Raw genomic sequence first — 25,867 nt, forward strand, 5'->3', positions numbered from 1 at the left:
TTAAAAAAAGAAAAACTTTCTTAAAAGACACTAAAAATTTTTTTTTTTAAACAGGCAGAGTGGACAGTGAGAGAGAGAGACAAAGAAAGGTCTTCCTTTGCCGTTGGTTCACCCTCCAATGGCCGCCGCGGCTGGCGCGCTGCGGCCGGCGCGCTGCGGCCAGCGCACCGCGCTGATCCGATGGCAGGAGCCAGGAGCCAGGTGCTTTTCCTGGTCTCCCATGGGGTGCAGGGCCCAAGCACCTGGGCCATCCTCCACTGCACTCCCTGGCCACAGCAGAGAGCTGGCCTGGAAGAGGGGCAACTGGGACAGAATCCGGCGCCCCGACCGGAACTAGAACCTGGTGTGCCGGCGCCGCTAGGTGGAGGATTAGCCTAGTGAGCGGCGGCGCGGGCCAAGACACTAAAATTAAGACCATTTGCTCATGCATTTTTTTAGTAAGAAAACATTTAAATATGATAAAGAAATTTCAAAAGTTTACAAATAAAATGCAATAAAGTACTTCAAAAAGTTCATGGAAATAGAATTAAAATATAATTATAGGGGCTAGTATTGTGGCTCAGCAGGTTAAACCACGACTTGAGATGCCAGCATTCCATATTAAAGTGCTGGTTCAAGTCCTGGCTGTAATGGCTTCCAATACAGCTTCCTGATAACGTGCCTGGGAAGGCAGCAGAGACGGATTGAGCACTTGGTTTTCTGCCACCCCTGTGGGAGACTAAAATGGAGTTTCTCGCTCTTGGCTTCAGCCTGGTCCAGTCCAGGCCACTGTGGCCATTTAGGAAGTGAACCAACAGGCAGAAAGTCTCTCTGTTTTTCCCTTTCTCTCTTTCACTTTGCCTTTTGCCTTTTAAACAAAAACCAATCTTTAAAAGTTGTGTGATATTTTGAGGCAAAAAATTTTCAAAGCCATGAATATGACGAGGTCTTCAAAAAGTCCATGAATACATACTATGAAAAAATTATGCATAGATTTCAACTTTTTTACATCAAAATAAACATATCTTTTAATTCCATTTTTCATAAATTCTTTGAAGAATCCTCATAGGTACAAATCAACAGTTAGGTGGCAAACAGGGTAGCCCTCCCTAAAGTGACAAATATATTTAAATATTTCCTTAAATTTTTAAAAAGGTAATAGCCATAAAGGGAGGTGCTGTCTTTACCTTCTGGAAGTGTAGAATGGTAGACTACAGGGCTCCAAGGACTGGAAAGTTGATCCACGTGCAGTCGAACAGCAAATTCATATTTGGTGTTTGGTTCTAAATCTTGAACCAGCATGTGAGTTTCCGATCTACAATAATGGGTTATGACATTATTAATGCTGCTAGCACATTGTTTTCATAAAATTGTGAGTATTTCCAACCAACAGGTAAGGTTTAACCTACTGTGGGGTTTTTGGACTAAAAGAGTATTCTAAAGTAACTACTAAAATACTACATTTGCTATTATCCTACAGATAGAAGCTACAAGCTGCCTGAAAGGAAACTACGAAATTTACAGTACTGAAATGTCCCAACACAAAGGCATTTCCCTTAAAAAGCCTGGAAGTTGAGCCGGCGCCGCGGCTCACTAGGCTAATCCTTCGCCTTGCAGCGCCGCCACACCGGGTTCTAGTCCCAATCAGGGCGCCGGATTCTGTCCCGGTGGCCCCTCTTCCAGGCCAGCTCTCTGCTGTGGCCAGGGAGTGGAGTGGAGGATGGCCTAAGTACTTGGGCCCTGCACCCCATGGGAGACCAGGAGAAGCACCTGGCTCCTGGCTTTGGATCAGCGCAGCGCGCCGGCCACGGCGGCCATTGGAGGGTGAACCAACGGCAAAGGAAGACCTTTCTCTCTGTTTCTCTCTCTCACTGTCCACTCTGCCTGTCAAAAAATAAAATAAATTAAAAAAAAAAAAAAAAGCCTGGAAGTCAAATCACTCTTTTAAAGACTAGGATGGCCATATCTCTAACTCTAACCTAGAAAACAGAATTACAGAGTTAAAACTAGCTCTACTCTTTGCTGCCAGCATGAAAACAGTCTTTTGTTTCTTTTTTCAACTGCGCTATGTTTAGTCACTTCAAAATAACAATAGCATCTTGTCCAGTTTTTCTGCAAGGGGCTCAGAAAAAATTACTTATGTAAATTAATGTCAAAAAGTACAGTTTTCAGAACTGAATATGGTAAGTATGCCAAACTCTATGCCAAACCAGCCATTATATAAGAAAGATCAGTCCTGAAACAAACGGGGCCCAAGCTGGGTGAAAGGAATTATGACGGGGGAGGAGGGCCAGGAAACCAGGATTGACAGAAGCTACATACGTTTGAAGGTACAGAACCAGAGAAGCATTCTGCAGGCCCACAGGGTTACAGCGCACGGTGTAGTTAATGATTTGTGCAGTGGTGAACGCAGGCCTCCTCCAGTGCAGGAAGATGGAAGATGAGGTGTTAGCCTTCGCATAGAGATGGTGGGGTGGTGGTGGAGGAGGGACCATACGATCACGGACAGCTATTGAAAAAGATAACGTTCATTTACTGCACAACACATAACACTTAATGTGCAAAGTGGTAAAACAGTAGAATCATAAAATCTCATACCCTACAGGCTGGTTTTAGATCTTTTTCACCAGAGATTCTCAGTGGTTTAGAGATACATCATCCAGACCCAAACAACCCTTATGTGAGAAAATGAGTCACATTTTATCAGCATTTAACATTAGAACACTGAACCTACCAGCCAATGACATTCAGAAAACCAGTGGTAGATGCTGCCTTCTTTAGTAGCAATAAAACTGAACAGCAAATGTAGAGAAACAACTAACCTCATGGCAAAAGCAAAGGAAAATTAAAAGTGTAAGTATTCAGCAGTTACTTTTCCCAGTTAAATATCCAGTGGTCTTTTGCATGCAAAATTAAAGCAGGTACTTATAGTTCAATACATCTCACTTAAATAGGTATTGAACAATCAAGACAACTATGCTAGACAGCATAAACAATGCGAAGCAATTAAACGACCAAGACTTCCGAGTAGTAATAAAGGAGAAGGAGACAGAGCTTCAGCCTCAGCGGGACAAGCCCCACAGCTCTGACTTACACACGCAGCCCGGGGTGCTGACGGTCTGATCTGCCTGGTAGCCGTCCTCCACGCTGTTGTAAGCCAGCAGCCTCACATGGTATTTTCTTCTGGGGTCTGTAAAGAAACCAACAGGTTAGCATCAGGATCAGCCCTCTAGACACGGGCAAGGGTTCTTGATGGAGCATTCCTAGATTTTGGCTTAAAATTTTTTCAAATGAGCAAAAGTTATAAATAATACAAACACTTTTTTCTCTCCCTATACTTCATTCACCTTTATATGGCCTTGCTAATATGATTAACAATTATTTTACTTTACTTAACCTAGTTTCAAACAATCACACTACAACTTCTCTTCCACCCTGCCCTGTGAGCTGATCAGACAGCATCTTGGTTTTCAAAACCTTGCATTGCTTGATAGATTTACAGGAGGTTACATACACTACAAAGAGCTTTTTTTTGAAGCAGTTACAGTTGAAGATACTTTACTTAAGAGCATGAAGATTAAAGTTTGATTACCTATTTCATCAAAGTTACAGAAAATTATAATTGGCATCCTTTAATGGCTTTGAACATTTATATATACAGTGTGTTAAGTTTTAGCTTTATTACTCTAAATGTATCCTTTATACAAACTTACATTTTCAACTTGACAGATAAATTCAACAAAAGTGAGTTGGGCTCCCTCTACTGGTGCTCATTAGCTATTACAATACTAAATCTAAAGTCCATCCCATGCTCACTAAAGCAAATTTTTCAGGGCTCTGGGAGGGGGAAAAATCATCATAAACTCTTAGCTGATTGACTTTAAAAATTTTCTTCAAGAGGATACTTTTTTTAAAAACTCAGGGTTTTCCAGTGGGGAGGACCTGTCATTAGGATTTGTATGTCTAATTGCTGAGCCTCCATTGGTGCTTGGGATAGAGAGGTTTCATATTTTTCTAATTTTTGTGTGTGTTGCCTCAAGGGTCAGTTTCTTTTAGAGATTTTTACAGGCCATTTGATCATCACTTGAGTGAAGATTTTGACTAGATGAACTTAATTGCCCATTTCTATGATTTCAAAATTGCAGTTTGAAAAGTGGCTAATCTTAATCACTGTCCTGTTTATCATAAATTAATGTTGGAGTACACTGAAGTTGGAGACAAATACTTCATGAAAACTGGCTAAAGTCTGAAATAAATTATTTCATAACCTAAAAAAATGTGGAGCAGTTGAGACTTGAACCATCAGTCATTTGGAATGCTGGCATTGCAGGTGGCAATGGCAGCTTAAGCCTCTGTGCCACAACACCAGCTCCAATGTGAATACATTTAAAATTAACTGTTTATGATGATGTTTAATTATAAAATTATGTGTTTTTAGGGTAAAAATAAATATTACTTAAAAAATTCCTCTACTATACTTCTCAAAGTAATAATAAGACAAACACAAACAGTATTTCATAAGGGAAGACAATTCTCTTGAATATATATAGATATAGATAGACAGATCTCCAATATACAAAAAGACTTGGAATTAAAGAAGATTATTTTATTTTAGGAACAGGCGTTGAGTACAATAATTAAGATGCCTGCAGGCCGGTGCCGTGGCTCACTAGGCTAATCCTCCACCTGCAGCACTGGCACCCCGGGTTCTAGTCCCGGTCGGGGCACTGGATTCTGTCCCAGTTGCTCCTCTTCCAGTCCAGCTCTCTGCTGTGGCCAGGGAGTGCAGTGGAGGATGGCCCAGCATGGGAGACCAGGAGAAAGCACCTTGTTCCTGGCTTCGGATCGGCACAACATGCTGGCCATAGCGGCCACTTGGGGGGTGAACCAATGGCAAAAGGAAGACCTTTCTCTCTGTCTCTCTCTTTCACTGTCTAACTCTGTCCAAAAAAGATGCCTGCATCCCACATCAGAATGCCCAGGTTTGACTGGGGGCTCCAAGCCCTGACTCCAGCTTCCTGCTAATACAGACAAGACTGGGTGCATTCACTGTGGTATGGCTGTAGACAGCTTCCTGCTAATACAAATCCCAGGAGACAGAGGTGATGAGTCAAGTAACTAATGGGCTTCCTTCCACCAAGGAGGGAGACATGAATACACTTCTCATCTCCAGGTTCTAGCCCTGGCTCAGCCCTGGCCCTGCCTTGGCTGCTGCAGCCATTTGGGAAGGGAACCAGTAGCTGGGAGGTATCTTCCTGTTTCTTTGCCTCTCAAATAAAAAAACGTTAAAAGCAGTAATTCTACAGTGAATTCAAGCATCAAAAATATAAAAATAAAACACAAACTTCGTGAAACTCTCCAGAGTAATACTCTTGTATATTGTTAAAAATTATAAATATATTATACTGTTTAATATTCAAAGGTATTAAAAGGCTATCCTACAATATAAAATTATCATTTCCATTTGTTTTCCCAAAATTAAAACCACAAGAAGAAAAATTTCTAGAACTTAGAAAAGTTCTGTGCTTTCTAGAAAAAGGTAGGAATAATAGCATAGTCTTGACAACAGGATTATCCTACATAAATGTCTTTTAGATAGGCTGTCTTAACTGACTATCACAAAATTCTATAAAGGTTTATGTTACTGCTGTTTCACAAGCTGCTCTACAAGAGTATTAGGAGAATTTCCAGTCCACACAAAGGTGACCCAAGAAACAAGAGCTTGTGGCTATTAGTATGAAAAGTACAGCGTATCAGTACATGTGCCTTTGTCAGGACAATTAAGTCCGTCTTCTTATAAGAAACTTTTTTTTGTTAGATTTATTTATCTGAAAGGCAGAGTTACAGGGAGGCAGAGAGAGAGAGACAGACAGACGGACAAACAGACATCCACTGGTTCACTCCCCAAATGGTTACAACAGCCAGAGCTGGGCTGATCCAAAGCCAGGAGCCAGGAGCCAGGAGTGTCTTCCGGGTCTCCCATGAGGGTGCAGGGCCCAAGTACTTGGCCCACCTTCCACTGCTTTCCTAGGCCACATCAGAGAGCTGGATTGGAAGTGGAGCTGCCAGGACTTGAACCGGTTGCCCATATAAGATGCTTGCACTGCAGGTGGTGGCTTTACCCCACCACGCCACAGGGCCAGCCCCAAAAACATAAAAAACATGTTTTCAAGTATTTTATAAAACAATTATTAGAAAACACATACACACAGTTGGATTTGTGATGCAAACGAGTTCTGAAATTTAGCAATGAATTCTAAGATTCAAAAGCCTGGTTTATGAAACTGGAGATCACTCAGTTAAGTGAACTAGCCAAGGATGGGACAAATACCACATGTTTTCCCTCATATGCAAAAGCTTAAAAGTTCAATTTGAACACACAATAGTAATTACTAGAAGCTGGGATGGGAATGGGTACAGGGTTGGAGGGAGGCTGGAGAACGGGTACCAATTATAGTTAGTTAGAAGGACTAAGTTCCTATCATTACTCAGGATGCTGGGGTGACTACAGTTCACAGTAACCAGTATGTATTTTCAGAGCAAAAAGAACAAAGGCATTTGAGGTCTCCAATCATAAAGTAACAACACAGCAAAGTATTATTTTGACTGTTGGTACAGATTGCATACCTATCCTGAAATGTCACACCATACACATGCACAACTATGGTTAACTAAAAAATGTTTAAGGCTTTAAAAACCAAATAAATAGAAAAAGAGATTTTGGTTTAGGTCAACAGCTACCTAATTGGAATCCACCCACACCATCCTCAGGGAGCTAAACGAGCAGACAGCCATTTCTCACGGAAAGCTGCTTTTGATGAGGGCTTTGAGTACAGGTAGAAAATTGAACCTTCTACCACAATGCAAACAACCACTCCATCAACATGTCACGGGTAATTCTCTGGAACGGTGACTTTTAGAAAACAAACTTTAAAAAAAAAAGAATTAATTAACTAACATTTACTTTTAAAAGATTTATTTATTTATTCGAAAGTCAGAGTTACACAGAGAGGAGAGGCAAAGACAGACAGAGTGGTCTTCCTTCCGATGGTTCACTCCCCAGACGGCCAAAACGGCAGGAGCTGCGCCAATCCGAAGCCAGGAGCCAGGAGCTTCCTCCAGGTCTCCCACATGGGTGCAGGGGCCCAAGGACTTGAGCCATCTTCCACTGCTTTCCCAGGTCACAGCAGAGAGTTGGATTGGAAGAGGAGGCCTGGACTAGAACCGGAGCCCATATGGGATGCCAGCACTTCAGGCCAGGGTGTGTTAACCCACTTAGTCACAGCGCCGGCCCCTGCTGCCCGCCCCCCTTTTTAAAGATGTTTTATTTATTTATTTATTTGAGAGGCAGAGTTGCAGACAGAGAGAAAGAAAGACAGAGGTCTTCCTGGTTCACTGGTTCACTCCTCACACGGCTACAATGGCCAGAGCTGGGCTGATCCAAAGCCAGGAGCGAGAAGCTTCCTCCAGGTCTTGCATGTGGGTACAAGTGCCCAAACACTTGGGCCATCCCCTCCATTTCCTTCCCAGGCCATAGCAGAGAGCAGGATCATAAGAGGAGCAGCTGGGACACAAACTGGCCCCCACACGGGATGCCAGCGCCGTAGGTGGAGGCTCAGTCTACAATACCACAGACCGGCTCCCATCTGCTGCTTTCCAAAGTCCATCAGCAGGATGCTTGATGGGATGCAGAGCAGTTGGGGCTTGGTGTCACCAGCAGCTGCTTAACTTGTAGTGCCACAAAGCTGGCCTCCGGAATGGCTACTTTTTGTGTGTCCTAAAATGGAACCTTAAAATTTTCCCCTCTTGGTCTCTGAAAAATGACCTTACACTAAAAACAAAATTTTTTTTTTTTGAGAGAGAGAGAGATCTATCTTCCACCCACTGATTCACTCCCTAAATGGTAGCAATGGCTGGACACAGCTGAGCCAATCTGAAGTCAGGAGCTTCCTCTGGGTCTCCTGCACGTGGGTGCAGGGGCCCAAGCTCTTAGGTCATCCTCTGTTGCTTTCCCAGGCACAGTAGCAGGGAGCTGGACTGGAAATGGAGGAGCTGGGACTCGAACCAGTGCCCACATGGGATGCCAGCACTGCAGGCAGTGACTTTTTCCACTAGGCCATAGCACTGGCCTCCACTGAATCTTAAACCCAAAATTAAGCTTTTTTGTTATTGTTGGTCAGACTGAAACAGCTTAAGTATCCCTCCGTGAATGCACCCATGAGCCAGCACCTGGCTACTGCTGACTCAGGACAGACTCAAGTGACTCCCAGGGGAAGAGGAGCAGCTCTCCGGATGCCCATTTGGAAATCAGCCAAGCATCAGGGAGGTCCTTCTCACAGTCGGTGACCTGAGGTCAGGAAAAGGTAAACCACCAAACAGGAAAACCAAGTCCACTGGGGGTACTACATCCTTTCTAACCAAACAAGAAAGGTAAAATGAGAATGAGGATAATTTTGGAAAATAGTTTTAAAAATATTTACTCGTGAGGACGGTGCTGTGGTACAGCAGGTTAAAGCACTGGCCTACAGCACTGGCATCCCATGTGGCCAGTGGAACGAATTCCGGCTGCTCCACTTCCTATCTAGTTTCCTGCTAATGTGCCTGGGAAAGCAGTAGAAGATGGCCCAAGTCCTTGGGCCCCTGCACCCACATGGGAGACCTGGAAGAAGCTCCTGGCTCCTGACTCTGGATTGGCCCAGTTCTGGCTGTTGCGGCCATTTGGGGAGTGAACCAGCGGATGGAAGACCTCTTTTTCTCTGTCTCTACCTCTCTCTGTACCTCTGTCTTTCAAATAAATAAAATAAATCTTTAAAAAAATCTTTACTTATTTATTTGATAGGCAGTACTTGGGCTACTGCCCACTGCCTTCACAGCACATAAGCAGGAAGCTCTACCAGAAGCAGAGCAGCCAGAACTTGAACTCAAACTGCAACTCTGATTTGGGATGCAGTGTTGCAAGTGCTGGCTTAACCTGCTATGCCACAATGGAGGCCCCTTTGGAAAATATTTTCATAGCAAGAAATACAAGTACAGGAGGTACTACTTGGAAAAAATAATTTCAAAGAGAAAACCCATTCACACTTGTTCACATATGATCTACCCTTTCTGCCCTACAAAGAGTCTATTTTAAAAATAAAAAGTGCTATTTTAGCTATGAGTAATGGGCTGCATAGATTCACTACATGCTCCTCTGTAGATTAAAAAACTTGAATCTAGTCACTATATTATTTTAGTTTGTTAATCTAGAGACCTGGAACAACCTGGTATATTTTCTCTTTCAAAAATGTTTATTTATTTGAAAGGCAGAGTGACAGAAAAGAGGAAGAGATGAAGAGGGAGAGAAAGACAAGGAGGGTAACTTCCACCCACTAGTTCACTCTCCAAATTCCCACAACAGCCAAGGGTGGGCAAGGCCAAAGCCAGGAGCCTAGAACTCAATCCAGGTCTCCCATGTGGGCGGCAGGGCCCCAACCACTTGAGCCATCATCTGCTGCCTCCCAGGCAGTGCATTAGCAGGAAACTGGATTAAGGCAGAAGCAGGCCTTGAACCCAGGCATTCAGACATGGGGTGCAGGCATCATCAAGCAGCAGCTAACTCTGCTGCACTACAATGTCCACCCCTGGTTTATTCTCATTTAAGATAGGACCAAGGGACCAAAGTCTTCAAAATATATTTCAATGAGCATTATCAGACAATAAAGGTAATCCGCTAAGAAAGCAAACACAGAACAGCTACACAACTAACAGAATTAAGGTCCAGAGTAACAAAGTACAGGTGAATGCACAAGGAATGAACCTCAGCGTATGCTGCACCATCTGACAACTTCACAGTTCTGCAAGGGCGCTCCAGTGCTTAGGAGCCACGGCAGAGAGCAGAGGCGACACCATGAAAACACCAGAGGGATCCGGTGTCCTCAGGCCTGTTCCAGCCCTTTTTAGGTTCAGCACTGCCACGTCTGTGGTGCCTGGTTCCATGAGACTCAGCAGACTCAGGCGATGTGGTTTCAGGAAAACAGCAGAGTCAGGAAGGGCAGCCACAAAGAACAGTGCAGGCCTTCTCAAAACCCAGCAAGAAGAACGAGAAAGGCTTGGGTGGGGAGCTGGTTCCACTTTCTTCAAAACTCAACACAGGGGGGACATAAAGTCACTCCTCAATTCCTAATGATCCTGGGGGTGATGGTCCAGCAGGCAGTATTTGAATTTAGTTAAACTTGCTTAAAGATTTAGCAACATACAGCGATGACGAATCAGGAAAGCAATCTCATTCATTTAATACAAACTTTACCCTAAACATTGGGATTCACGAAGGTTCAGCTCTGGAGTGTCAGCTTACATTAAAGTCATCACGGTCCGCAGCCAAGTGAATGAATCTTTTCTTTATTAGGGTGCCAATCGCGGGTCAAAAAGGATCCCCCTTCTGACAAACTGCTATGGCAATGCCTGTATCTTTTCCCCAACTGGCTCTAGGACCTCCTTATCCTGCCTCCTTGCAGATTCATCCTCATCACCAGCTCTTCGGGTTCCACTACTATTCATGATAGCAGGTGTTCGAATCACAAGCCTCACTGGGCAAAAAGGAGCTCGTAAGAATCAAATACTTCTCAAGTGCCTACCAAAATCAGGCACTGTATAAGAGACTGAAGGATCAGGAAGACGCAATTCTTGCTTTTCATTTTCATCTGGCAAAAGAGGCGGACAGATGATGTTACTACACTCACTTGAGCAAGTTTCTTGCTTTTCTAAGCCCTTTTATTAGCATATGGAGATACAATATAATAGGATCTCCCTTTTATGGACCTTAAGAGTATTATATGAAATCACTATAAGTCCTGTAAGCACATTTCCTATAATTAGTAAACACACAATAGTGTTACCGTTCTTATTATGTGAGCATTGTTGCCTGGAAGAACAGGAAAGGTAGAACTGAGAATGGAGTGCACTTCACAAATAAAGGAATCATCTTTGTGAAAGATACTCATTCAAAAAAGCTAAGTCTAGAGTCTAGAACATCTACAAACTAGAAATTAGTTAATTCTAAAGCTGGGTTCTACTCTGTCCTCACTAATATCTCCTGGTGCATAGAAGGCGAAGGTTCCCAAGCATCTGACTTGGGTACATGATTGAAAGAGCGGTGTTTTGTGTGTATGGTCATTATTAACACTTACTGTTTTGGCAACTGAGTCATGTGGTGTATAATCCTCTTGGTGGCAAATCCACCTTCACCCACGTCTCCCATATTAATCTAATAATCTCACATCTGCTAACAAACAAACAGCTCTGATGATGATGAATGCTTTGCTAATAGAGGAACAGCAAATTGTTCCAATAAAGGACTACTTCTAGAAACAGCAAACAGATGGACACAGAAATGAAGTCACTCTGGTGATTACATCCCATTTTTACAATGAGGTGTTTTTTTTGCCAGTGTCTACACCCAGAACAAAAACAATGAAGACTAGTAAAATGAGCTTTCTGTAATGAGAAAATCTTTTCAAGTTGTATTCATCAAGAACCTAATTCCATTCGAAATGCATATGATTTAACAACAGTATATTAACTTCATGCAACATATTAAGTAACCCATTGAAATTTTTAATATACCCACTTTTCTTTGCAACAGGTTCCTAAACAGCCTCCCCCCCACCAACTCCAGTGTTTTACACGGAACTCTCGCATTCCTTTTCTCTCTCACTAGGTGGCACTTGTGTGCCTGTGAGGAGACTGATGTCCCCACTCATCCAAGGATGGAAGTAGGAGACATTCAGATACCTAATGAATGAGCAAATCAAAATGGCTATGCACGAAATATGGCTATTGCTAAGTTTCACCGAATGAAAAGCTTGATGAAATGCAAAGCAGTAAAAAAGAAGAAGGGTTGCTTTGGACCACTGTGCGTTAAAGCACACTATACAAGGGGTCTTCAAAAAGTTCAAGTCAAATGCATATTAAGAAAAATTTTGCATGGATATAAAAAATTTGCACCAAAAAAACTTATTTTTAACTCAATTTCCATTACATTTTTAAAGTACTTTTATATTTCACATAAACTCCAAAAAACCCTGAGAACTTAGGTACTGATTTCGTCACCCATCCTGTACATGGGATGCTGAGCCAAACGGAAGGTGCCTTTCCTACTGACTCAGCACTGCTAGGAAACAGGGCAACAGTAGATTAAGACGGTTAAGGGCCGAGATGCTGAACTCTGACTGGACTCCAATTCTAGCTTGGCTATCACTGTGTAACCTGGGGAGATTATCTTCTCTGTCTGTACTTGGGTTACTGAACCTCTGACAGGTTCAAGTGACAATCGTAAGTGCTTAAAACCATGTTTCAGTGTAACAGTAGTAATATACTGATAAAAAAATAATAAAATTACTATTAGCAACCCACGACTCCTAACACCTGCTAACTCCCACGCAGAGGAGCGAAGTGGTACAGTAATTGAAGGATGATTCTTGGCTGCGGCTCACTTGGCTAATCCTCCGCCTGCAGTGCTGGCACCCTGGGTTCTAGTCCCGGTTGGGGCACCGGATTCTGTCCCGGTTGCTCCTCTTCCAGGCCAGCTCTCTGCTGTGGCCTGGAAAGGCAGTGGAGGATGGCCCAAGTGCTTGGGCCCTGCACCCGCATGGGAGACCAGGAGGAAGCACCTGGCTCCTGGCTTCGGATCGGCACAGGGCGCCAGTTGTGGTGGCCATTTTGGGGGTGAACCAATGGAAGGAAGACCTTTCTCTCTGTCTCTCTCACTGTCTAACTCTGCCTGTCAAAAAAAAAAAAAAAAAAAAAAAAAAAAGGATGATTCTAGAGGCAGATTACTGGGATTTGAATCAAGATTCTTTATTTGCAATTGGGAGCTCCATGCGTTTATATTAGCAAAATGTTTCGAAAGATGTCTGGCAGTTGGTAGGAGGTCAGGGAGACATCTGGTTTGGGACTGGGGGATCTGGATTTTAATCTTAGATTGACCAGCGGTGTGGCAGTCAACATCAGTTTCCTCATCTGTAAGATTCAAAGTTCACAAACATCATTTGTGCTAAGTGCTGTTCAGAAAACAGTCTATTTGGGGAGCTAAGAAAAAAGTAAAAATAAGCAGAAAAGATTTGTTAAAACTCCAAGGGCAGTCACAAAAGACAAGGATTACTAGTTATTTGGGGAGCTGAGAGGGATTTACGTAACAGGTGGCATCTGAGCAGAATCCGACTCTAGAGCAAGCACAGGGAAGAAAAGCTCTACACCACGGGAAGAGGAGCAGCAAGGTCGGAAGACAAGAATCCACGAATCAGGAGACAGAATCAGGGAGGACTTCAGGTTTGCAACCGAAGAGGGTGCATGAGTGAGGATAGGTCAATCTGGACACGGAACAGAGAAGGCTTGGGGAGCAGGGCTTGGCGTTGTGGATTTCAATACACGCACACGGAAGGCAGCTGACTCCATGGGATTGCTGAGAGAAGGCATTAAGGAGTAGGAACGCTCCAGAGAGTTCTCTCTGAAACAGCCCAGGCCCTAAATAAGTAGGAGATCCTGATAAATTCATTCAAAGTAATCAAATACAGAAGAGGCGCAGACCTAGCAGCAAAGACACCAGTTCGGATTCCCACATCCTATGCTGGAGGAGTCCCTGGGCTCCATTCTCATGCTCTGGCTCCTGACTGTTCCTTCCTGCAAATGCAGACCTTGGGAAGCAGCACTGATGGCTCAAGTGACTGGGTTCCTGCAACTGCTGTGGGAGATATGCACTGTGTTCCCAGCTTCAGCCCCAGTCGGGGGCCACTGAAGCCACGTGGGAGGGAAGCAGCAGTGGGAGCTCTGTCTCTGCTTCCCAGATAAATAAAACTCAAATACATGGTAGAATAGGAGCAGAATAATCGTAAGTATAAATATTAAGGAGTAAATGAATTTTAAGAAGAAAACACTTTAGAATTCCAATCCTGTTGGATTTTGACCTGTTTTGTCCTTTTACTTCTTTTTCTAATTTTTTTTTTATTTGACAGAGTTATAGACAGTGAGAGAGAGAGACAGGGAGAAAGGTCTTCCTTCCGTTGGTTCACTCCTCAAATGGCCGCCACGGCAGAGCTACGCCGATCCAAAGCCAGGAGCCAGGTGCTTCCTCCTGGTCTCCCATGCAGATGCAAGCACCCAAGCACCTGGGCCATCCTCCACTGCCCTCCCAGGCCATAGCAGAGGGATGGACTGGAAGAGGAGCAACCTGGACTAGAACCCAGTGCCCTTATGAGATGCCAGTGCCACAGGCAGAGGATTAACCAAATGAGCCACCATGGTGCCGGCCCCATCCTTTAAAGATACAAAAGGTGGGGCTGTTTATGGCGTCAGTAATCACCCTAGGCTCTTGTCATGAGATGCCAAGGCTATGGAAACCTTTTCAGTTCGCCAATTCCGATCTTATTTAGACAAGGTCACAGTCAAAGTGCAAGTTCTCTCCTCCCTTCAGAGAAAGGTACTTCCTTCTTTGATGGTCCGTTCTTTCCACTGGGATCTCACTCGCAGAGATCTTTCATTTAGTTGTTTTTTTGTTTGTTTGTTTTTGCCAGGGTGTCTTGGCTTTCCATGCCTAAAATACTCTCATAGGCTCTTCAGCCAGATCTGAATGCCTTAAGGGCTGATTCTGAGGCCAGAGTGTGTCAATTGTTAAGTCAACAACAGGAGTCACTGTGCACTTACTCCCCATGTAGGATCTCTGTCCTTAATGTGTTGTACAATATGAATTAATGCTAGTACTAGTACTCAAACAGTACTTTACACTTCGTGTTTCTGTGTAGGTGCAAATGGTTGAAATCTTAATATATACTAAATTGATCTTCTGTATATAAAGTTAACTGAAAACGAATCTTGATGTGAATGGGATGGAGAGGGAGTGGGAGATGGGAGGGTTGCGGGTGGGAGGGAAGTTATGGGGGGGGAGCCACTGTAATCCAAAGGTTGTACTTTGGAAATTTATATTTATTAAATAAAAGTTAAAAATAAAAGGTGGAGCTGGCATTGCGGCTTATCGAGTAAAGCTGCCGCCTGAGACACCTGCAAATGCAGGTGCTGGCTTGAGTCTCAGTTTCTTCACTTCCAAGCCAGCTCCCAGCTCATGGCCTGGGAGAGCAGCAGATGTCCCGAGTGTGTGGGAGACCGAGTGCGTGCGAGATCAGGAGCTCTGGGCTCGCTCCTGGCTTTGACGTGGCACAGACCCAGCTGTTGTGGCCATCTGGGAGTGAACCAGCAGATGGAAGTCCTCTTTCTCCCTCTCTCTCGGTTAACTCTTTCAAGTAATAAATAAAATAAATCTTAAAGAATACAAATGACTGTGACCGGCGCCTGGGCTCACTTGGTTAATCCTCCACCTGCAGTGCCAGCATCCCATATGGGCACCGGGTTCTAGTTCCAGTTGCTCTTCTTCCAGTCCAGCTCTCTGCTGTGGCCTGGAAAGGCAGTGGAGGATGGCCCAAGTCCTTGGGCCCTGCACCCGCATGGGAGACCAGGAAGAAGCTCCTGGCTTCTGGCTTTGGATCGGCGCAGTGCTGGCCATGGTGGCCATTTGGGGAGTAAACCAATGGAAGGAAGACCTTTCTCTCTGTCTCTCTCTCTCACTGTCTATAACTCTACCTGTCAAATAAATAAAAAGAGAGAGAGAGAGAAAGAATACAAACGGTAAAAGCTAACAGACACACTTAGTATGAAGCTTCCACATCATACCTTCCCCTAAATATCATGTATGAGAAAGCACTCTCTGATTAGAGATAAACACAGAGAGTAAAGCTGATGGACATCAAATTGAAACTTGTAACAGTGACACTAGCTTGCTTCCTGGAAAATGCACAGCAAAGAATGATTTACAAACTACTGGGTTGTAGGCCAATAGGAAGAGATGATATTAGGGCCTGAAAAACAGGCCTTTGTTTCTTTCAGCTGCTACTTAAGGCTCCAGATGCCTTGAAAAAAGCCAGGCCAGAGCCAATAGGTCAGACTAGATAAAATTAAGACAAAAGCTAGCGTGAGGACCATGAGAAAATTTCTCCCTCACAGGAGTGAGTCCACCTGGGATGTCATTTCTGACATTCAAATCTGGTAGAGACTTAGAAGTTTTATTTCCTATCTTTATCACAGAAAATTTCCAGATGGTGAGACAATCTGCCTGAGACCAAAGGAAGATAAAGCAATCACCTCTAGTTCAGTATTGTCCCCTGTCCCCTGTTCAACGTACAGACCTGGCACATGTCAGAATGGCCCATAAAGTGCCAAAGGGAAAAAAACAAAACATGATTTTTAAAAATACTGTTACCACTTCAAATTATTTACTTATGCTGCCATAGGAAAGCTTTGCTTATGTTAGCTCATTAAGATAGCTTCAAAGCAATAAAAACAACAACAAAACAGCCAAACTGGAATATCTCCGTGAAGGTAATCTGCTGCTACAGGGTCACCAAATGTGAAGTCTGAAGATGCTTAAGTAGGAAATGACCAGCATGAGTAAAGAAGGTGAAATTCTGGAAAGACGAAACCTAGTGTCCAGCCAAATGTCCACTTTTAATTTAATCTTTTGTGCTACAAGGTTTTGTGCAAGCTTTCTCAGGCCCATTGTTTCTCTGCAGTCTGACTGCACAGTTCCTTGGTCTGGCTAGCCAGGGTGCTGCACTGCCCCTAAGCCTGTCCCTTCACACAATGCCCCCTCCTACCTCCCCCCATAATTATTCAGAGAAGAGGCCAGCAGTACACACTGCTGTGACACCTGGGTCATGGCCTCTGACACGGGATCTGGGGCCAGTCCAAGTCTGGTCCGGCAGCAGAAGAGCAGGAAAAATGCTAAGGGGGGATGGGTGGGAAAGGAACGCACGGTGAGGTGCTATGCTTGAACGCGGTGTTTATTTAACAGTGTGATCTGCATTCAAGTTTTCCAAAGTTTGTGAGCCCACAATATTTCTCCATTCTAAACCATACCCAGATTAGGAAGAGCAGGTCTCTTTGAAGAGGGAATTCTTTAACATCTATCATCAAACACTGGAACAAAGTTAATTCATGATGGTTAAAATAATGCTGACCTAAATGTGCTAGTATGCTGACTGGAAAACAGATCCTTATCTGCAAGAATCTAAATTTTACTTGAAGCCTAAATTTTTAAAACAATTCACTCTCCTTTTGTTTATAAACTGCATTTCTGTAAGGAACTTAATTGCAAACATTTTCTACTGAGCAGTATAAATTTTAAGGAGTTTTCCTTAATGATAACTATGTCAAAATGTTACAAATCTGTTCTGCAGTCACACCGGCTATTCAGCTGAGAGTAAAACAGAGTGGCAGATGTTGCCCGCCGTCCTGCACTTCCTACCTTTCCTCATGTGTTCTGTGTACAGCTCTCATAGTGGCGGAGGATTTGCTGGAACCTGAAATGACTCAGGCTCTTTTGTTCTGGCCCCCTGAAGGCCTTAAGACAAATAACACCTCTCCCTGCCAGTGAAAACATCCCCTTGCCTACTGAGGTTAGGATAATTGAGAAGTTCTTTGTATGAGACCCCGGAGACTCCATTCCCTATCAAAATAAGAACATCCTTCTGATCATCCCTCTTTTTAAAACTTCTCCAAAATGACAACGATTGTTGGTAAAACCAGGAAGCATGAAGCACTCCCAACTATCCAGTACACTAACACTGTGATCATGTTTTCCTTTTTTGATCACATAATTCTATGTATCTGTGAAATTCTCAACACTTCTTTTAAGTAGTTTTCATGTTTGATGAATTATTTCTTTAGGCTGTTTGGATAAGGAATACTTAGGGTTGAAGCGTTCTACTTGAATATTGCTATGTGAGTGTAATTTATATCCAAACACTTAAAAACTAATCAAAAAAGTGAGAGTGAGGCTGCCACAAGGCTTTTGATCTTTTTTACGTTCTTTTCTCCTTCAGAGGCTTTTCCTTTTGTGAATCACAATGGAAGAAAGGCAACTCACCGGTCCAATTTCCTAAGATCAAGTTAATGGGAGTACACTTAGAGTTGATATTTCCTTTGGGAAGTGAACAGAAAAAAGAAGACTCTAGAACAGTGGCTTAACTGTCCCCAAATTTAAGATGGTTATATATGAAAAAAACTAAGAGGGTCCTGTTAGAAATCAGGTATGTGTGCAGTTTCCCAGGACAATTAAAAGGGGGAAAAATACATCAAGTTTACTTATGGTTGTTACCAAAGAAGTAAATTCTTGACTATGTTGACAGTTCTATCAAGAACAATCCTTACTCTAAAACCATCCAAAGTAAAATAGCGGACTTCTGTACTTGGCTTAGCATTTGTTTAAGTAGCTACTCTATCTGCCAACACACATACACGGTCTGTCTCACATACATCATTGCCTTACAAACAATATTTTTATAGACTGACAGAGAGCGCCTATTCATGACAACCAAACTTCCCCTGAAGCTATGAAATAAATTTCCTTCCAGGACTAACATTTCTCCATTTCACTGTCATGGGCTCACCATGCCATTTTGACCCTTTTGTGAAGCAACACAAAAATACTATCCATCATCTCCTGAACCACAGCGACTCGGTCAAAGGTGCACAGTTTCATTGCAAAAACATCTGTAGTTTGATAAGTACCCCTCCAAATCTCAACCCTTGGCATGGAAAAGCCTGCGTACAAAACACAAAGGCCACAGGTAGACAGCTTGAAGCCAATCTGCAATTTCTTTTCAAGTGGGAAATGCAGGCTGGCAAAACATCAGCCTCATCAATCACAGGGATAAAACCGTGATTGTTTATTTATTTATGTCTCCTTTGAAACTCCCAAGCAGCACTATGTTCCAACAACTTACTTAAACTTACCTATAGGCAGCACTCTGAAATCAATTTCAGTGTTGGTAGATAAGACAATTCTGAGAGTTCTTTGACAGAAACAGGTACAAGGTATTAACATATCACCTGGCGATAAATAGTCTACTCAAGTTCCATATTAACCTCAAATCTTTCAAGTATTGAAAGATGCTAAAGATTTGTAGGGTACTGGAAGGTATTCAATATATCTTACAATAGCTTTTTAATATGTATGATAGAGAATCTCAAATAATTTGAACATACAGTAAGTATAAAAATGTTTTCTGATAAATAGTCTATAAACCTAAAGTGTCTGATATTTAACCTGAAATATACTATAAATATCAGCTTATAAATATTTAATGGGTAAAACAGACATCCAGTTGTTTAAGGTAATAATTTCAGGTCAGAATATATTTGTAATCTGTATTATACATCCTGCTCCAGTTTTTAATTCTTCAAATGGGCTTTAATTGGAAGGGCTACTGGGCTATATGAAAAAGAAAGTTATTTCCTGTGTCTCAATTTCTCAAGTAAATATTATAATGTATGACAATTGATACAATTTTTAAAGACACAGGAATGTAAGAGATCACTTTAGAAGTGCTATTTTTAACCATGCATAATTAGTATATTCTCTAACTCTGATGTAGTGAATAATGATTAAAAACACAGTAATTTTTAACTTGTTAGAATTTTCAACATTTTGATATATTTGCTTTTTTCTTGTGTGTGTGTATGTGTACAAATATATGTACACACACATACTTTTTCTTTTGTTGAATCATCATAGCATTTCACATCACATCTAAATACTTGGACAAGCTTCTCCTGAGAACAGGGATATTCCACATAACTGTAAAATCTTTACTGAACTTAGTAAACTCAATGACAAAATTTTATCCAATATACAGCTTGTATTTAAACTTCCAAAACTGTCCCAGTAATGTTCTTTATCCCACCAGGGGCCAAATTGTGGATACATACTCCTCCTCTTACTTTTTTCATCTAGAATTGACCCCTGCCATGTCCTTATCTTTCAGAAGATGGCATAATTGGAGAGTTCAGTCCACTTGCTTCGGAAAACATCTCAGTCTAGATTTATCTGATTGTTCCTCATTATCAGACCCAGTCTGAATATTTTTGAATACTCCGTAGGTTAAATTACAACTTTATGTATTTTTATGAAGGAATGTATTTTTTAAAAAAATACGGATTTGCTTGTTGCTGATTGAGGAGGAATATGGTTTCAAGAATTTTCCTAACTCCCTAACAGTGAAATTTATCTTAGTGGACAACTTTATCTTTAATTGTATTAACTTATCTACCTATACAAATTTACTGATCACTTTTTTGACACTGAATACAATAAAAAGACAACAACATCGATATGTTTTTTGACATCTGGATATCTGGTAATATTTCTAGAAAGATTTGGAACCTCTGGTGTAAACAAAAACAAAATTTTCATTCCCCCCCCCCTCCTTTTTTTTTTTGACCGGCAGAGTGGACAGTGAGAGAGAGAGACAGAGAGAAAGGTCTTCCTTTGCCGTTGGTTCACCCCACAATGGCCGCTGCGACCAGTGCGCTGCAGCCGGCGCACTGCACTGATCGGATGGCAGAAGCCAGGTACTTATCCTGGTCTCCCATGGGTGCAGGGCCCAAGTACTTAGGCCATCCTCCACTGCACTCCCTGGCCACAGCAGAGGGCTGGCCTGGAAGAGGGGCAACCGGGACAGAATCCGGCGCCCCGACTGGGACTAGAACCCGGTGTGCCGGCGCAGCAAGGGGGAGGATTAGCCTAGTGAGCCGCGGCGCTGGCCCATTCTCCCCCCTTTTTAAAAATTCCCGGTAAGTTGTACTAGAGGGCCAGTCGGTAAATTTTTTCAGAATGGACTGGTACTCAGAAAATAGGCCTTTGTTTGAAGTTTTCCAAGGCTTTAAATGCAATTTCTAGTTTTGAGAGGTCAGAATTCAGGCCCACCTGCTATGATCTTTCTTCTGAGGAGAAAGGACAGTTTCAGAAAAGGTGAAGTGGAACTGTTCAAGTAGGAGAAACATACTAAAAATAATTTTGGCCATCCAGCTGGGGAGTAGTGAAAAGTGCCAAGAAAGTATTTTGCTTCCTCCACTCATTTCTCTAGGTCACCCAAAACCTTTAACCTGTTAAATGATTGTAGAAATCACAGGAATCCTTTTTCCTTATTATCTTAAGTCATTGTCAATTGTAATTTTTAATACATAGATTCATAAAGAATCTGCAACAACTTCAGTAGAAAAGAGTTTTTCTGGAAGTACCACACCTTGGGAAATTAAAATTAATGTATTATAATCATTAAAATATTCCCGGGGCCGGCTCTGTGGCACAGCAGGTTAATGCCCTGGCCTGAAAGGCCGGCATCCCATATGGGCGCTGGTTCTAGTCTTAGCTGCTCCACTTCCATTCCAGCTCTCTGCTATGGCCTGGGAAAGCAGTAGAAGATACCCCAAGTCCTTGGGCCCCTGCACCCACGTGGGAGACCCAGAAGAAGCTCCTGGCTCCTGGCTTTGGATCGGAGCAGCTCTAGCCATTGCGGCCATCTGGGGAGTGAACCATTGGATGGAAGACCTCTCTCTCTCTGCCTCTCCTCTCTCTATGTAACTCTGACTTTCAAATGAATAAAAATAAATCTTTAATTTAAAAAAAATTTTAAAAATAAAATAAAATATTCCCTGTCCAACAGCTGACAGTATCTATTGTTTGCTTTGGTTGCAAGGAGTGAATGGCTGAAATTTATCAGGCATTTCTGGCAACTGTACAGGACGTTATGGCATGTAATAAGTAAGGCAAAATTCTAGATTTTGCATCTTATGTTTATCTCTACCTCAATTTCTTGAACTATATATATATTCAATTAAAATTAAAAACACTGGCTAAATATATGATTATGGAAAATTTATTAAATTCAGACAAATAATAAAAATTAAATGCCTTTGATACCAGTACCCAGCAATGAACACTTATATTTTTTCACTCCCTTTTTTATCCATACATACACATATTATTTGTTTTTGTATTTTATAAGCTACTTTTAAGTAACTACTGTGAACAATTCATGTCATTAATATTTTATAAAACATCCCTTTCAAAGTCCACAGTTATTTAAATTCTATGAATGTGCTATAGTTTATGTTATTAAACCTCTGTAGCTTACTGGGATTTTTTCCAGCTCTCCTCAATTATAAATTATCCTCGGCAGTACAATGAACATTTTTGTGGTTAAATGTTTGAGCATGTTCATCATTATTCTCTTATGACAGGTTTCATTAATGGCCTTTCTGGGTAAGTAAGCTTATTCTAAGTCCTCTTCCTTTTCGTTGGTATTGCCCAATTATCCCTAGAAAAGCTGTTTTTCAATTTACACTCTCACCTTTAGTATATGAAGGTTAACCTCTAAAACCTTAACACTGGGTTTCATCTGACCTTTTTTTAAAATTTTTTTGAATTTTGTGTTTTATATTGAGTTACTTCAAATCTTTCTTAAAATGAAAGCCCATCAATAAATTTAAAATCATAACTCCAGCCAGACATATTAAGGTATTTCAAAGTTTATTTGATATGAAATTGTTTGCAATTCATGCATAGTTTTCTTATAATATACTTTATTTTTGGACAGATATAGACATACAGTGAGAGAGAGAGATAGAGAGAAAGGTCTTCCTTCTATTGGTTCATTCCCCAAATGGTCGCTATGGTCGGCGCTGCGCCGATCTGAAGCCAGGAGCCAGGTGATTCTTCCTGGTCTCCCATGAGGGTGCAGGGACCCAAGCACTTGGGCCATCCTCTACTGCCCTCCTGGGCCACAGCAGAGAGCTGGACTGGAAGAGGAGCAACCGGGACTAGAACCCGGCACTCATATGGGATGCCGGCGCCACAGGCAGAGGATTAACCTAGTGTGCCATCACACCAGCCCCTGTAATATACATTTTCCATGAACTTTTTAGATGACCTTTGTATTTACTCAATCTACTAAGGAAGCTGTAGAAACTAATAATCAGGCAAAATGTCTGCCTGTTGTCTGCACAGGTTTCGTTAAGTTATTAACATCTTGGTAAGTGAAAAAGCTAAGAAGCCACCATAACATACAGTGGAAACCACTGCTGTGGTTTCCATCAGCAATCAATGTAAGTGTCAGTGGGGTCTGCTACTGTAGCTAATTCAAGAGTCTCCACTTACAGTAGTCTTTATTTTCTGGGATGGTATGGAAAGTCAAGATTTTAAACATCTCAAAATGGAATAGGAAAATTTCAACAAATTATTTCAGGATTATGTTAGAGAAGTCTTATGGGATTCTAACTTTCCCAACTCAACTGTTAAATCAAGTTGTGTAGACAAGAGATGTACCAGTATTTAGTGTAGTTTGATGATTATTCTATGACTATGGTTCACATATGCTTTCTTTAATTCTTTCATTATCCCAACAGTATCTTCCATCTAGCTATTCCCATCAATTTTCAGAACTCAAGTCAGTATCAACTTCTCAGGGAAACCTACCTTGATCTCCACCCTCAAACTATACAGTGTCCACTGCTATTTAGTCCCTTAACTCCCTGTGTTTTTCTATCACAGCACTTACTAAAGCTGGTAATTATAAATGATGTGATTTGATTAATGTCTGTTTCTTTCTCTAGACTGTAAAACTTCTTAGAAATATTTCAACATTTTAGAACAATGGTCTCTACATTTTTTATTTCACCTTCCATTAATTTTTTTCTAGCATGCATACTCATCATTTATACCTTTGTTTATTTATAATACATTCATGTGTAACCCGCCCACTATGTACATGATGAAACAAGCATACAAATATATTTTTAAAGCCTAGGAAAAAAAAATTTTCCTCCAGAAATGGCCTGTCTTGTAGCTTCTCTCTACTCCATGGAGTGTGTCATTAGCACAAAAGCTTAAAATTTCATTCGCATTAAGTTTTTCCAAGAACAAAGTTTAAGCTGAAAACAAAACAAAGACCCCAAGCGTAATTACTGCTGTACAGCAAAGCTTTTTTTCTATCCAGCCAGAAGTTTCTTTCATGTGCTAATGGTGGCACTTAGAAAACCTCCTTTCCTTTAACTCACTTGGATCTTCAAGGACCTCACACATTTAAGGATTCTTTACATTCGCCAGAAACGTTGAGAGTGCTCTGAAGGCTGACCTGCAGTATGATTAATGGATAGTATTGATTTAATTTCCTACACGGGTTCTTCCTTCTCTAAGGAGACATTGCTTGTAATTCATGCCAAGCTTACTTACAGCCCCTTAAAAATAGGAGAAATGAAAACTTTACTGAGGTTTTCCCTTCATTTGTAAAAATTCCATTTGAAAGTTTTGGCCTGTAAAGCAATCAAGAACTTATCAGTAACTATGAGCAATAGCCAGGAAGTTTTCATTAGAGGTTTTGTTAGCACAGACACTAAGGAAGCAGAAAATAAAATTATAAAGCTGGTTTAATAAATTTCAACCTATAAATGCAAAATGCTGTAGAAAATAACAGGATTTTTTTTTTAGAAAAGAAATGCGTAAGTAGCTTAAATATTTAGTATACGGCTATTATAGATAATTATTAAACAGATCTGAGCATCATTAGATAGCAAGTTGTAAAAATTCCTCCAGATATCTCAATGAAATGTTTTGCTGGAAACATACGGTGGAGCTAATTCTGTTCTTGAGTGCCTAAATGAAGAAAAACAATTTCTTGTAGATAAACAAATGGTGATCACCATTCCCTGTCACCCTTCCCTATCTTCTTGTAGTCTCCATTTTCACCAACTATGCAGATAATTCCAACAGCGGTGCAGATATTTCAAAATTTACTTGGTGGGAATCAACAGGAGGGGCAATTTTCTGAGAGCAAGAGACAGAAGGATGCTATATGCCCAGGGCATCTCTGATTCTTTCTCATGATCGGACCTCCCCTCCCCAAGCTAGAAACACATCACAACTGGTATTTCACGTCCTAGACTGGCAAAATAAAACACAGGCACTTGAAATAATGCAACTGCCTCATCCTTCTTACTTTCTCCAGCTCCACAGGGGCCTTACTTTATTTAGGGTTCTTTTCAGGCAGCCTGTGAAGAGAGGCTCCGCAAGTACTGTAAATCTTCACCCAGTGCTAAGGGTCAAAGGGTTATCTGTGTTATGTGGTTTTAGGGTAGAGGATTTTCTTTACCCTTTCTTTTTTCTGAAGCAAGAGGACAAAACGTATGCATATGCATCACAGCAAGCTAATTCAGGCACTAAAAAAGTTCTTCTACAGATGAACTGCCTTCTCAAGAAAACCGAAAGTATCAACTTTTCAGTCTTCCTACAAAGAGAAACCAGATGCAACCAGGCCCCCTCCCCACACCATTGTCTGCTCAAGACTTGCCACACAGCTGCCAAAACAGTAAAACAACTTCAAACCTACAAAAGTGATGGCCATTTAAGGCAAACACGCCCATTTTGCTCTTAGAAAAAAATACTTTGCTTTACTCTTAAAAAAAAAAAAAAAGTATGTGTATTTTTGTTCACACCTTATACCTTATTTGATAACAAGACACGTTTTTCACAGAGCTTTCCATGTTTTACAGTGCACTGAAGGTGATGACTTCAAGATGAAAGATATTAGTCCAAGAAAAAACACCAAAATTATTTTTCAATTATTTTTGGCTTTGGTATTTTTTTTTGAAAGTTGACTTAGTTCTCAAAGATGGTAAAAAAAAATGCTCAAGAAATAAAGGCACATATTGCTTGCTTTCTTCCCTTTCTCCAAAATGATTTTTTTAAGGTATGAAAACTGCTATGTAAACCTCCCAAAGGATACCCTTAATAAAATTCTCATACAATACAACATTACAGCACACACACAAAATGGTATTTCTTCTTTCAGGAGGCACTGCCATTTTAATGTTGTAGGCAATCCTCTGAATTTAAGAGGCAGAAATGTGTATTATGATAGTTGCGCTACTGCATTCAATAGGATTACCAAAAAAGTTACAAAAAAGCTTTCATATGGTAAAGACTGTGAAACGCCTTCTGAGATTTACTAGGAATTTACTAGAAGATTCT

The 25,867-nt window shown here is 41.5% G+C and overlaps 1 protein-coding gene across 7 annotated transcripts in view; it reads right to left on the reverse strand.

Annotated features, from left to right (window-relative positions):
- Positions 1 to 25,867, reverse strand: part of PRTG (protogenin) — a 158,139-nt gene that overhangs the window by 26,732 nt on the left and 105,540 nt on the right. For all 7 annotated transcript variants that reach the window (XR_016218159.1, XM_089310392.1, XM_089310391.1 and 4 more), the window contains exons 12-14: positions 3,074 to 3,169; positions 2,302 to 2,488; positions 1,167 to 1,294 (exon numbers count right to left, since the gene is read on the reverse strand). Coding sequence is in view for 6 of the 7 variants with exons in the window: in XM_089310392.1 (XP_089166518.1) it covers positions 1,167 to 1,294; positions 2,302 to 2,488; positions 3,074 to 3,169 (411 nt within the window). In the remaining variant the exon portion in view is untranslated. The remainder of the gene's footprint in view (positions 1 to 1,166; positions 1,295 to 2,301; positions 2,489 to 3,073; positions 3,170 to 25,867) is intronic.

Source organism: Oryctolagus cuniculus, chromosome 12 (assembly GCF_051225735.1).
Source record: "Oryctolagus cuniculus isolate XC-2025 breed Fujian yellow rabbit chromosome 12, ASM5122573v1, whole genome shotgun sequence".
Classification (NCBI taxonomy): Eukaryota; Metazoa; Chordata; class Mammalia; order Lagomorpha; family Leporidae; genus Oryctolagus; species Oryctolagus cuniculus.